The 14,886-nt window shown below is 42.1% G+C and overlaps 1 protein-coding gene across 1 annotated transcript in view; it reads right to left on the reverse strand.

Annotated features, from left to right (window-relative positions):
- Positions 1 to 4,509: 4,509 nt before the first annotated feature.
- The window catches only part of EIF4B (eukaryotic translation initiation factor 4B), a 42,435-nt gene continuing 32,058 nt past the window's right edge, over positions 4,510 to 14,886 (reverse strand). The window contains exons 10-15 of the mRNA XM_020778821.3: positions 14,579 to 14,688; positions 12,890 to 13,109; positions 10,779 to 10,846; positions 8,285 to 8,399; positions 7,514 to 7,583; positions 4,510 to 6,732 (exon numbers count right to left, since the gene is read on the reverse strand). Of these exons, the coding sequence (XP_020634480.2) occupies positions 6,652 to 6,732; positions 7,514 to 7,583; positions 8,285 to 8,399; positions 10,779 to 10,846; positions 12,890 to 13,109; positions 14,579 to 14,688 (664 nt within the window). The 3' untranslated portion in view covers positions 4,510 to 6,651. The remainder of the gene's footprint in view (positions 6,733 to 7,513; positions 7,584 to 8,284; positions 8,400 to 10,778; positions 10,847 to 12,889; positions 13,110 to 14,578; positions 14,689 to 14,886) is intronic.

A 14,886-nucleotide genomic window follows, 5' to 3' on the forward strand; every position in this document is an offset into this window, starting at 1 on the left:
GAAGTCCTCCTTTCTGCAACAGTAGTCTCACAGGTCTGCTTGTCCATGGGATGTGGACTTCACAAGACAAGAGGTAGGGTTTGCCACCACCCAGGCCTGGATGGGAGAGAATTTGCAGGAAAGGGTTCAGCGCCCCTTTCTGCTTCTGAAGGCCCGCTCACCTTAGAAGGAAAATACATCCGCCTGTAAGATTTATCTCCACTCTCAAGTAAAAGGGTCTTTCCACATGTGTTCCACCACTTTTCCCATTGTGACCAGAAAGGAGTTGCTTTTGCAAAACCCCTTCTTTTGGTCCCTGAACTCACATCTTGTTTTCCCATAGTTCAGCAGAGTTGTAACTAGGGTGGAGAAAATGGAAATATGCCCCTGGACACTACAATCTAGAGGGCACTTGCTAGAGGTGAATCTACTAGTGAGTATTACGAAAATAATAGCAACACCTCCTGGCCTCATTCACTGCCCTTTCCTCTCTTTTTTACTGGGGGGAGGGAGGAGGGCGACATGAAACCTACCGGTCTTTGAGAAACAGAGGTATTTCAGAAAGACAGCAAGAGCAAAAGTGGAAGGAAAGCATCCACTGAGGTGAGGCTTCTCACCTTCACTAGTATCTTTGGGATGGGGACACAGAATAGAAAGCTAGCTGGGGACCAAATCTGATCAGTTTTAATTTGCCTATCCCTAAGAAGCACATAAAAGCAACTCTAACACAGTCAGATCCAGCACTTTCCCTGCCATATCAGTGGTTCCCAACTTTGGGTCCCCAGATGTCCTTGGACTAAAACTCCCAGAAGCCTTCACCACCACCTGTGCTGGCCAGGATTCCTGGGACTTGTGGTCCAAGAACATCTGGGGACCCAAGGTTGGGAACCATTGTGTTGTACTGTGAGATGGACTCATGACTGGGGTGAGAAGTGAGGTCAAAAACAAGCAAGCAAAAAAATAAACAAAATCCAATTTCAATTACTGGTACTGGATATAGGAAGTTTTCTTATATTGAGTTGGATCATTTGTCCAGGTGGCCTGGTACTGCCTGTTAGGACTAGCAGCATCTCTCCAGCACAGCCAGACAGATATTTCACATTTTGCTGGACTCTTTCAGCTGACAGTACCAGGGATTGAATACTGCAGCCAACATGTAGGCTGTTTTGCTCAGCTACACGCTGGGTGCTGCAGAATGGTCTGTCCCTCAAGTACCGGCATTTCTCAGTCTTGGCCTATCCTCTGCCTTATGGAAAACGGAGCTATGCAAAGGAACGGGGATAACCACCACTCTCAAGAGTCTCCCAATGGAAGCGTGCCTGTGGAATTCTGGGAGTCGAGGTCCAAAAAGCACAAGTCTGCAGAACTCTCTTGCCCCATCCAGCATGGCCACAGTTTACAGACTAAATACATGTAGCAAATCTTATTTAAAATGTAATCAAAAGTCTCTGATGATGTTAAAGTGTTAGATTTTTAAAAAGGCCCAAACATTATTGAGCACACCCTGCTGGCACAACAGAAAAAAAATGCTTACAGGGCAAGCAGCTCAATGCCTGACTCAATTAAGTCTACTGGACCATTTTGTAAGAATGGAAATTCCTTCTTGAAATAGCTGCTCTTGATACCAATCTTTTTCCGGACCCAATTGAAGTCTCTGGATTTGACCTATAAAGTTGGATCCAGGTCACCTGAAGGATTCAGTCTCCCTCATGTAACTATTTCTCAGATTTTAAGATATCCAGGGAAGTCTTCTCTTTTAGTCCCACCACCCTTAGCTTTTGTAGGGAAGCTATGAGGGAAGGCCTTCTTGATGGCTACTCAGAGGCTGTGGAACTCCCTCCCCATGCAGGCCAGGTTGACCTTCACCGTTCTTGCACTGGAAAAGGTTCTAATATCCATGCTGATTCATGCATGCAGCCAGCATTTATCCTTTACAGATTCTTAGCAATAAAGAGAAGGGGGTGAAGAGGCAGCAATCCTAGGAAGGAATTGAGATTAAGGGGCAAATTTTGTACACCATTAGCACTAATAAGAGTGCTAATAACAGCTCAGGAGTTTCTCTTGTGCACACCCCATTAAAGTGCATGGGAACTGTGTATAAGCATTCCCAGTTTCTGGGATTTCTGCAATGCAGCTTGCAGAAATTGGGATGTTCAGTTTTCCAAAGTGGGCCATGCAGTAAGGAACTCAGATCTGCATTTGCATCTTCTTTATGCTTAAAATCGCAGTTGAAAGCACAACTATGGGTATGTTGCTCCAGTTGTGTAGGTAAAGGAGCTTCCTGTTTTCTTGGATTACTTACAGGATGCCACACACTTTGCTATTGCACAATGCAAATCGAACAGACAATTGCAAACCATTTTAACTGAAGGTCAAGTTTGGTGTTTATGAACGTAAGGTGCCAGCAAGACTGTAACTGGTTCAAATGGGATTCTTATATTTTGTAAGCGCTCAGCCTAAAGCAGATCTTGGATGCCACTGAAAAATAAGCTTCACCTGCAGAGTTGGAATTAAGATCCCACCACATCCAAGGCTCCTTCTAATCCTGTTATGAAAGTCACATATTCCTAGTTGGCCTGTGTTCTGTACATGAATTAATTCAAATTGTTAAAGAATGAAGGAGCTTCCTGTAAACAGCACTTGTTTTAAGAGCAATTTTTACCTTGCCAGAGCAGGGGCTTGAAGAGAAATTTAAAAATGTGTATAACTGCAGTGATTTCTCAAAGGACTGTACTGCTTCAGAGCTCAGAATTATTTTGGCAACCAAACTGGAAAGTCTTGCCGACTAAGCCCAGATGTGTGTTGCCTGCAGTTACTTCTTAGGTATAGGTGAAAACTCTGCCCCGCATGGTCAAGTGACATCATTCTAGCACCTGAACCTCTGGTCTGTCTGGATCTCCTGCCTTTTCTCTAGCAGCTACCTAAGACCAAGCTGCATATTTCTTCCCTATCTTCCTTCCCTCCTCAATTGTATACATGAAAAGGCTACCAAATTTTTTTGCCGAAGTCATTGCAACCTCAATTGTAATTTTAGAAAGGTTATCCAAATAGTCAAGTTTAATCTGCAGTTTACTAAGGAGGAAGAAATTATTCGTCAAGGCAGAGCACACAAGCCTACATGTCAATGCACCACTCGCTTGTTAAGCCGAGAGGCCCACTTGTGTTGTTCACTAAGTTAGAGAAAGCTGCTTTAGGGAATAACAGCAAGGGAGCATGCCAGCCCATCACCCCTCTAGAGGAATTAAAGCAGAATTCCGATCTTATAAGACAGGCTACTCTGCAGAGACATGAATCCTCCGTAACAGAACATCCAAAGGAGCCAAGTGAGGTGTCCACAGACATAATAGTGGTTTGCAAAACATAGTGATTCCACAAAATGTCCTCAAAACAGTAAACCAAGAACCTTTTTAAAAGGTGGTATCTAAAGCCAGAGGAGCTTGCTTCCTGATAGAAGCTCTTTTAGTAAGAATGCTTTTGTCTTTCTTGCTCATTTCTTGACAGTAGTGCTGGCATGGACTTACCCAACAGCATTCTCTCAAGCGCAGGAGGCCAAAGGGGTAGCCAGAAGGCAGCAAGTTACTGTTTAGTCAGGACATTTCCTAAACAGTGTTTTCAAGGCCCTAAAACCTAGCAGGGATAGTAAAGAGGATCCCAACGTGCCACAAAAAGAAAATGCAAAGTATACTGAAGGGAGAACAAGAGTCTAAGCAACAGAAAAAACAAACAAGCAGCTATGGTCATTTGTCTTTTTGCAGGGACAGAGAGAAAGATGGAAGCTCCTGACCAAAGTTGCCTCTGTAGAGGTTGAAGAGGAACAGAGTGTGAAGGGAAGAGACACCCTGGAGCCTCTGCTTTGGAGAGGAGCTTCCCACCAAAAAGTATTTCAATATCAGAATTTTTCAAATGAGGGACTGTGTAGGCACGCAAGCACAAAAACTGTGTCATGAAATACAGACCACCAAAACACTGTATCACAGCCCTCTTATAAGCACTTTTCCACATCTACAGAAACAGCCTAAAAAGGAGTTAGGTCATAATGCCAAGCTGCCCTGTAAGGTAATGGCTAGTGATGGTGAGCAAGAAATCATTTGGTGAAGACTGCCTTCCATGACTTACCTTGTTGTTGCGGGCCAAACTACACCCAAAACAGAGGGCACCTCATTTCAAGATCAGATTGCCTGCGTGTTGAGAACATGTGATTAACACAGCAGGAACTTTTCACCCCACTGTAGTTTAAAAATTAGCCCGGCTGTAGCTTCTGGCTTTGCTGTAGTTTATAGTTCCTGCAATTTGAAATCATTTGCCATAGGGGATAAGCTCAAGCTTCATTTGCAAGGATGATTGCTCAGTCACAAAGGTCTGCCTTAAAATTCTGCCTTAAAACAGAATTTTAAAAACACAACTTTAAAGAAAACGGCATTTTGGTGAACCACACATGAATGAAAGAGATGTATGGAGCAGCATTTCCTGCTATATGGTTTGTTACAGATAAGACAGCTCTTTCCAAAGGACTTTTTTGTGACTGAAGCATTATTTTAAAGATTGGTTTTATTTGGAGGGAAAAAAAACAAGAAGGCGCAGAAGGGGAATTTTACATAATAAAAGACATCTCCGAGGAAGTCCACACAGGTTACAAATCATTTTCATAGAAGATATTTTGTACAAATTTTACATGTCTTCAGAATGTGTAAAATGCACCTCATTCCATTAGTGAACCTGTTCTGATAGCATAGAGAGAAATATGCAAAGGAGGAGGGAGAGAAGAAAATGTTTCAGGGGTATGCAAATTAACAGTTCACCTCCTGCATTTCAGAGAATCAAAGCAATATTGCATTGCAAATCCATTTTCACTCTCAGCAGGCTCTCCCCTCACCCAAACACTGTATCTTGCCCATGGGACATGCCAATATGCTTTAAATTTCAAAGGACCTACTTAAACGTTAGCTAAAAATTACTGAAATAAGACACCAAGCATTGCAGCTTTACAATAAGCTGAATCCTCTATTTGATCCAGCTGGGTTTATTTCAAGAGCAAAATCATACTGTTCTCCCCGCACGAAAAGGTGACAGCTCCTTAATGAGTGCTGTGCACACCTCATAAATCTACTTACTCCTTCTAGCCAGACACTCTGCATCCGCCATATAAACATGTTCCGGAGAGCTGGCTATTAAAACCTTGTGCTACTTCAGCTTCCCTGTGTTACAATTCTTCCGTTTTTCTTACCCCTTAGGCTCAAAGAATAAAAGAGACAAGACTGCATAAACAACAAACGGACAAGATTTTTTTTTCACCAAATGTGACCTCTCAAGAGTGTAGAGTGGTGGCAGCAGAGATTGCTTTCAAAAGGAATCAAAGGAGCTAAAATTCAACATAGTTTACAATCTATGTTGCACATTCACTTGCCCAAGTGGGAGAAAGGAAGGCAAGAGCCACATGATGCAACAAGGAAAGATGCTTAGCTGTGCCTTGAATGACCCCCTTGCTACTTCTGAACAGTGCCCGAGATTTATAAGGGTGCTATTTCTATTTGCAATAGTGTTTGTGTTTGTACCCCAGTGATTAAAAGTGTGTGGAAGAGGAAAGTATTTCAAGGAAAGGTCCTGGTCTCTAGAAATTGATCCAGTTATTGATTCCCAAAAATTCAATGGTTCCTTCATACACTGCAGCTATTTGCAAAGAGGTTACTGAAAACTGGTTTCATACTGTGACACCTGTAACATATAAAATTACTCTCCCCACGGTTCAATCAAACTGCATACTCTACATGCCAACACCGCACAGCCCTAGCTACCACAAGTATATATAGAGAAATTGTCTGCAGTATTTGGCTGAACCATGTGGACAGTTTTCTTCTACTCAGGAGCCATCTTCAGCACCTTCCATGTTGGAAGAAGTCAGAATACAACAGCAGGATCAGCTCTAAAGCTTCCAAGAAGAGAATACCCTTGGTAAGCAAAGCTCTACCGCCTGGTAGCCTAAGTACTGCCTGGTCTTCTCCACATCTGTTAGATTTCAGCGACAGCTGGGTTACGTTACAATTGAAGTCATCAATTGCACTCTAACAAGAGGGGAAGCACTTGTATCTAACATTCAGAGATGCAATCATCTCATTTGGAAGCTATTTCATTATGCCTTTCTCCCACCATTAAAGCAGGCCTCCTCAACTCCCTCAATGCTCTCGTGCTTTCAAGGAGATTATTTTCAGGTTATGTTGCAGAAGTCAACCTACTGGTAAAAGAGGGAAACAGGCCACAGTGCAAATCTTCAATACACTCTCTCACACGCACTTGGCCTGCTAAAGCACTGCACTCAGTTCTTAACAGAGTGGGTCTCTGACACGGTGAGAAGCTGCATGAAGTCACATTCAAGACACATACTGCACCTATTCCTTTTTTTAAAAGACACCTGCCATTTTCTCTCTTGCTACATTTTTTTGCAAGAAATTCTCCAGTTAGTTCAATACTTTAAAGGCTGCAGCAGCATGCAAGAGAAACTGTATGACTTTTGTGTATGGTTTTTGTTTGGAAACGATTTAAGAAAGGTATCTCCAAGGAGATGTTGACTTGTAGGCTTTTATTTTTCTGTCTTGTCTGAATAAAGGTTTGGTTTTGCTCTCCAAATGTTCCTGGATGGCAACTGCTTAGGAGAAGACATAGAGGGGATGGAGAATTTTAGTCGGCATATTCGTCTCCCTCAGCTTCATCATCACCATCCACCGACAAAGCAGCATACTTGCTAGCATAGCTAAATTTCTGCAGGGAGAAAAGCCAGAGGAGGGATGTTAAAGAACATGGAAAACCAGACATTAAGACACTTAAGGCTGCCCTATGAAAATTCCAAAAATATAGCAATGAATGTTCATGTGCTACCATGATTCTACAACATGTTTCAGATCTTATGTAGCAAACAAAATGATATACAGTATTTGGATTCATGGGTATACAAAATAAATATTAAAAAGGACAGAATGGGGAGCCTGGACAAAGGAAACCTGTTTGTCTGGATAATGATGAAGAAATCCATAGATGCTGCTAGGATATTTTGAGGGACAAAGAAAAGGACTTAATGGGTGAAATTCCCCATGCATTAATTGATCCAAATATAACATATTCCTAGCTCCCCTGCTCTGACGCTTGTTCTGCATGTGGCTGAATGTTTTATTTTTTTATTTTTAGTTCCTTCCCTACCTTTTAAATACAGATGCACAACTAAATAAAACTATTGTGTTTATGCTTTGGCAAGTCACTGAAAAAATTATGGGAAAGTGGCATATGAACAAACCTAATTATATCACCAGCTCCCTCAAAGCAAAAGCTGATTCAGTGTATGGAACTGCACTATATAAAGGACTGGGCCTTTTGACCCCATTCTGCCTTCCTGGTCTTGTGAAGAAACTCTCTCCCTTTCATCTTAACTGGAGGTGTACAATAGGATTAAGTCTACTCAGTATGCCCTCTATCACTTAGGATGAACACAGTTTTGCCAGGAGGCTGGGAAGGACAGCTTCTAAAAATCAGCAAATTCAGTGCTTACAGGGGCAGGGTTCTCTTCAAATTTCTTTGGCTCAGATGCAGATCTTGAGTCAGGCTCCTTACTTTCTTTCCTGAAAAAGAAAAATTATATCATGTAAAGGAAAATAAAAAATAATGGAAATGCAGGAAACAGTTGCTCCAGTCCAAAGCTACAGTGCGAAGCAATCCAGCCACCAGCCCTATGGAGTTTAATACAAGATGACCCAGAGCCATCTCTATACCACAGACAGCATAAAGATGGTGCTAACTACGGCACCTGTGGTCCAATCCATCCCCCCAAGAACTGTCCGGACTACTTACTGAGCTCTGCGTGGCGCTCAGCTCCATCACTGTTGTGCAAATTGCAGACACAGTCTGCCATCCCTTCCTTGCACAGCCAACCACTCATTAGCTGAGTGGGGAGACTCCCAGTCCTGCCTCCACACCACAGTGTCTGGATGCATGAGTAGGTGGGGAAGGGTCAGCTGGGCTGTTTCCACGATTGGCATGATGATGGTGGAGCCTGGTATGTGGCCTAGCCAATTCTGGGGATTGGGCTGTGGTGCCATGGTTCGTATTCGTTTTCCCGGGGAAAGGAATACAAAATGCCCATGTCTAATGCTAACAGTCAGGTGGGCAAGGTTTCAGCTGACTCAATCCAAGGCAAAAAACATCTACTTACAGACCTCACACCTAGTCATTACTGTCAACAAGCATATTTCATAACAAGAACACAAACGCAACTGGAATGATGACTTAAGAAATCCAGAGTAGAATGTGAAGAAAACTGTACCTATCTGAGTCTTGCCAATGGTCTCTGCTGCCTCCATCTCCAGGACCATGGCCAGAACTCCCACTTCGGCCTTTTGGAACACTTTCCATTTCACCATCAGGTCTGTTTTCATCGCCTGAAAAAAGTTAGGGAAACTTCATTAAAGTTGTCTGGACCAATTCTGCCCAAGAAGCATTTAAGCTGCAGGTAGCTAGCTTCCCACCCATATTACTTCTGAGAGCCATTTTTGAGATGCCTAGTTAGCCCACCTGGGTTATCTACTAGTTATCAGCACCCAAACTACTCAGCCCTTCTGATTAGAATTAAAGCTTTATTTCAGTGAAGTTTATCCTTGTTTATAGTCATGTTCCGTGTGGTGTGGTGTGGTGTGGTGTGGTGTGGTGGTGGTGGTGTGTGTGTGTGTGTGTGTGTGTGTGAGTGAGTGAGTGAGAGAGAGAGAGAGAGAGAGAGAGAGAGAGAGAGAGGGGTCTCCATTATATATCATCTACTAGACTCCAACTGTTATTAATTGCTCAGGCTGCAGGGGAATAGCAACCAGATACACCTCCATCATCTCTGTCTTCTAACAGGTTAGCACTGAACTCCCTTCTTTCCTTTCCTTAAGGCTTTCTGTAGCACTTCTACATTTGAGACTGTCAGCTGGAGTACAGGCGCTCCCTTCTATAAGCAATTTCAGGGTTTTTTTTTGTGTGTTTTTTTTTGCTAAAGGGTGGGGTAAGAGCATGATAAATTATGATGATGATGATGTCTTAAAATTTTTTAGAATGTCTCACCAGTCAGTCACAAATTTCACCAGTCAGCATGACTGGACTATAGCAATTTATTGGGATTGGGAATCACTGATTTATTCCCTCAGACTTGGGTTGCTTTATTACCTGCGTGCTTGTGGGGTCATGAAGCTTGTATTCTGAATGCTTTTCTTATGAATGTCTCCAGCAAAAATAAAACTGAAAGCAAAAGCGCTCAGCCTCTTAAGGAGCTACGGTTCCCTCCCATCCCAGGATGTTTCCTCGTTCAGTTGAAATTGGGAGCAGGGAATCTCCATATTCTCCAGCATAGGACTACTTTACATTCTTCTGCAGAGCTATATCTCTATGTGCTCCTCTAACTTCTCACAAGAAGAGGGCAGTTTTCCTTTTGCAATGGGGGGAGGGGAGGACTGCAGGATTAGAGAGAGAGAGAGAGAGACAGGCGGAGGGGAAGGAGGCAGGCAGGGAGCGGTGACTCATTGAGCAGCATTTTTCACTCGTCACAGATGAGTGGACGAGTGCATTTTTCAAGCTCTGATTATTATTAATCATAATATTTAACAGATACTTAGGCACCAAGTAAAAGTCCATTCTAGATTCTTCCTTAGAGTCGACAGCTTTATGGATCATTCCTTACCTAAATTAAGTCTGAATTGTTATTGGTGAGTTACTATATGCATCAGCTTATTCAAGGTTATGATAATATAAATTGATACTGCCTGCAGTAACATACATCATCTTTATGAGATTACGGCAAGAATCTTATATAAAGTCAGTCTGGAACAAGCCCACTGAACACACTGGAACTTTCTGAATAAACAAACATAGAATAGCAACATTTGCCACTCTCTTAGACAGGACAGCTATAACTGTATTGTGATACTTTCTGATTCCCAATAAAACCGTTACCTCTAACATAAACCTTATAGAGTACCTCTTGCCAGTGAAAAAGTATATAATGTTAAGGTATAGAACTGAAAATGTACAGAGTTCCATATGACTGGGGGTGTGGCAGGATAAGGTATGTGAAGGAAGCCCTCCTTTTTCCTGTTGCCTTTAAATGCCTCTTTGGCGATGACACAAGAGTCAGCATTCCTGGCAGTTACTCCTAGACTCTGGAATTTACTTGGTAATGGAAGCAAGGCTGGTCCCCTCTCTGTTGTCCCTCTGCTGGCAAAGACTTTTTTATTCAGACAAATCTTTAATGCCTGAAGGGGGTCTTTATCAGATCAAAAGATGTTATTTATTCTTAAGGATGTATTTCTAACTCAGTTTTAAATTGGTTTATATGTTTCTTTGTAGTTGTTTTGTTCAAACTTCATCATATTAGCCACCTATTCTTTTAGCAGAAAGGCAGGATACAAATAAGTAAGTCTTTACTGAATATCCTGGAACATAAAGAACCCAAGATGCAGCCAGAAAGAAGTTTCTCAGATTAAATGTAGGGCTGTTTCTCACTCGATACGTGAAAGAGCTCTGCTGCCCTCTTCTGGAAAGCAAAAGCCTGTCTATAACTTTTAGAGACAAGCCATTAAACTGTGGAGTATTTGCTTTCCATGCCTCCTCAATGAATAGTCTTTTCCTGATTTGCACTAAGAATCACTTCATTTATAACATTTGTCCTAAACAGGTGCACAGGTCCAATGCAGAGCAGGGCCGGAAATGCATGCAGCGTACATTCTCAGCTGCAGCGTTGTTTCTCCTCTTCACAGACTGCCACGTGCAAATTCCCACAGTAACCTTACCTTTTCTTGGTGTGTTCTTGGAGGACACTCCATCTTCTGATGGCAAGGGTGGTACTGCCTGGCTGCCACTACAAGAAAGCACAAATCAATGAGTCCCAATTTCCTACAGCTTACACTGGACCTTGATCGCCACCTATGCTATCTGACATCAAATATAAGCTGAAGGTTTCATACTTCTAGTGTGGTGCTGTCCTTTAGCCCATCACATATGCAGCTTTAGGGCAAAAGAAGTAAACACGAAAGAAAGCACAAAGAAGCTTTTGAGGAACTATGGTGTCAGAATTGAAATCAGTACAATACATCCAGATGGGATTTCTCAGACCAACAGATTTTCACAGGATGACCTGTATCAAATCAATGCTTTACATCTTGCACAGGAACAGTGTGAGACCTATGAACATTTGAAACCGAGTTGTTTTTTTGTATGGAAATATATTTAATTAATTTTCCTATTTTAAGCAGCATTTTTGCCTCTATTAGCTAGAAATTTTCGCAGAGTGGCTTGTGAATGACAGAAGACAGGCCCTGCCTTCAGGCTTCTAATGCAAAAGGCAGGACACTAAAATAAACAGGGATGGATGGGGGAAAATGTAGTACTTCTCAATTTAGTTTTTGGGAAGCCGGCATATATGTAAATAAAGTTTTTAAATTAACTATTGGTTAACAATCTGACTATTTAGATTATTGGCATAGAAGACTCAAAGCAATGCTGTCTATACCTCATACCAGCCCAGTAAGGACACAAAAGCTACTACTGGGAATAAACATTCTCTCTAATTTCATTAAAATGACACAGTCCTAGTCCTTTAGGCTACAAAGGATAGCTTGAAAGCAGGCAGCCAATGCCTGGTGCCTGAGCCTAGAGCTCCTCTTAATTCTCATGACAGAATCAGACTGAATGCATTAATTAAGTCAAGGGCTTTTTATGGAACTAGACCTAATGCATTAAAGCAGCAGTGGGCAACAAATGGCCCAGAGGTCACATGCTGCCCCACGGGCCCTAATACAGTCCCCCGGTAAAATACCCAAGATATTGCGGACAGTTTTTATGCTGTTGATTTTTGAACTGTACGTTCTTACAGCATACAGTTATCCATCCTATTATTTATATAGAATTGTTCCTTCATATGCATTTAATACAAGGAAAAGGCCAAAAGAAAGACATTTTCATATTATTTATTTATTTATTTATTTATTTATTTATTTATTTATTTATTTATTTATTTATTTATTTATTTATTTAATTTATACCCCGCCTATCTGGTCAGTGAGGACCACTTTAGGTGGCTAACAACCATAAAATGATATAATAAAAGTGTAAATAGGCGGTTCTAAATGATAAAAGCACTACATTATATTACACGATACGCAAAACACGCAAAACAAAAACAGTAAGAAAGGAAAGAGGGGGTGCTCTCAGGTTGAATGAGTTTCAATGTCTCCCAATTGCCTCTTAATCAATTGCCCCATCAAGCCAAAAACTATGCAAAAAGATAAAATGAAACAAACCTGCATAAATTTATATAGAACAGAGGTAACTTTGCTTGGTGTAGAAGTGGAAATGCTGTGATACATAATTTCAGTTTTTCAAAAGGCTGAATAAGCAACTAAACTGCTCAGCTTCAACTGAATTATATTCTATAAATCAGTGGTTCCCAACCTTTTCGGAACTGTGGACCGGTTGTGGGGTCAGGCTCTGTGCACGCCCCGTGCTTGCAGGTGGGGGTGTCATGTGACACGCTCCCCGGGAGCGTGACGCACCCACCATGTGTGCATGCGGGAGTGGGGTGCAGATCTGTCTCCACAGCCCAGTCCTGTGGACCGGCCCCGGCCCGTGGACCAGGGGTTGGGGAGCCCTGCTATAAATTACTGAGTAGAGTCTTGGTCAAAGATACTGAGCTGAATAAAAGCTTGTTTTGGTTTCCCCAGTTCACTTTTCTAGCATTTTCAATACATTCTTTCTGTAATGACTGCCAGAAGATTTGCGATGAAGAAACAGATAAGGGTTAAAAAAATGTCCATGAATAACTTGCAACCTCTGCTGCAAATGAAGTCGTCTTAAGACCTGTGGTAAAAAGCAAAGGCAGGACCGCTCCCACAGAGACCCTCACCTGGTGGGGGAATGCTGGTCCGAATCGGAACTCTGTGAGCGTGCTGGGTGCGAGTTGCTGCTGCGTTTTACCCAAGCATTTTCTTTTGGTGGAGGAGCTGGCATCACCTTCAAGGGCTGCTTCTCTTCCCTGGAATTCTTGGATGTGGGAGACAGACCTTCATCTTCTTTGCTTATATTTTCATTTTCCAATGACTTTTCACTCTCTCTTCTCCGTGAGGCTATAAAGGCAGAAAATGAGATTATGTGGGCTCCCCTCAAAGCCATATAGTTGAGAAAGCATTTTTTTTTTGGCTCAGTTATTCAACATTTATAGGTTGGCTGATACATTTAGCCACCATGCACCACCAAATGAACCTGTGAGTCTATACACTGTGGGCCATTATCACAGAACCAGCCCAAAAATGGTCTCTTGTAGAACTATAACAAACCATGTCACTGTTGAATGTCCTGCTTCTTTTTGACCTGAACTATTTTGTCTTCTTTGCAACAGAAGTGAGAACTGCCCGTTGGGAAAATTGTGATTTCGAAGCTGTGCATCAACCCTGAACTGCAGGCAGAGGGCAAATTTTGTGCTGTCTTATTCTTAAACTTTTTTTCTCTCTCTGCCATCATTGGACATTCTTGTTGTACAATCCTGTATTATTAGGCAGTCTCATCTGTATGCCAGAGGGAGTGGAGGCTGTGAAGCTGACTACAGGTGAAAGATGGAGGTGATAAACTGAGTCTCTTTTGCAAGAAAGTCGTCCTCCATTTGCCTTCCACTCAGCTGGAATTCTCCACCCCACTGGCCCACAACATAAGACAACAGGTTTTGATTAGAAAACTGACCCATTGAGTTAAACCACCCACTTTCCCCAGCACTAACAACTGTGATCAACTCCAAAACTCTCCCTTCCAAAGACTACACTACCCCTAACAAAACAAACCCCAAACTATCTATATATTGAAGTTAAGATTCATTAAATAATGTGTTACAATGCTGTAGTCACTCTTTCACATGGATCACTGTTTGGTTCATAGCTTGTTTGGCACATTGACACAATATCCACCATGGGTGTGTCAGTGAGGAAGAGGATAAACAGATGCATCACCAGTAAGACCAAACCAAAAATTATATACCTTGTTAACAAAACTATGCTAAAAAATAAAATGCAACAAAACCAACAACATTAAAAAACTGGCAACACTAGCCATTTGTATTCTAACTTCTTCCTTGCCCATGCTGCTTCCTCTATAACAGGAAGTCTAAATTACTTATTAATAGTTGGCTTATTTTCTGAATGTTTCTGCTGATTTCTACACAGTGGATCTGCTGGTAGATGATGGACAAATGTGCTTACGCAGCACTAAGAACACCCACTTCTTCAAGTCTACACCAATAGCCTTGCCATCTCCACCTGCGCCAACTTTGTGGACTTCCCTCTGTTCCTCCTTGCTCCCTCATATTCAAAACACCCTTCTCTTCCAATGAAGTCTGAGAGAATTTGAATGCATGTACACTCTTGTGAAGTTGCTTGGACCCAATACAGATATTGCCCTTCTGTGAACTTAGGTCTGCCACACGACCAAAACAAATCTTCCCCTTGGAAAGTTACGTAAGATTGACTTACTGAAATTAATAACATGTTCTGGAAACAGATAAGATTCATCTTGGAGTTGAACAAACAATACTTTAACAGCAACTTACTTCTTCCTGTTGGGCCTGTTCCCACAGAAGGGGTTGTACTGCCAGTCTGTGAGGATTCGCTCCCAGTCCGTGACCGCTCTTGATTATCTTCACTACGCCAGCTGGGGTGCCTAGATACAGGGAGCACCAGTTACTGTACAATACGTGTGGGACACAACAGAACTTAAGAATGCAGAATTCCAGATACAGTAGATCTAACTAAGTTAAATCATATGAACCAAGGTGCTCAGTGCTTTTCCTCAGTAGCATTGCTCCTAAGGAAGGTTATGGCTTAAGTGAGACCTCTGTTCAAGAGAGTGGACAAGCAG

The sequence above is a fragment of the Pogona vitticeps genome, chromosome 2 (assembly GCF_051106095.1).
Source record: "Pogona vitticeps strain Pit_001003342236 chromosome 2, PviZW2.1, whole genome shotgun sequence".
Lineage (NCBI taxonomy): Eukaryota > Metazoa > Chordata > Lepidosauria > Squamata > Agamidae > Pogona > Pogona vitticeps.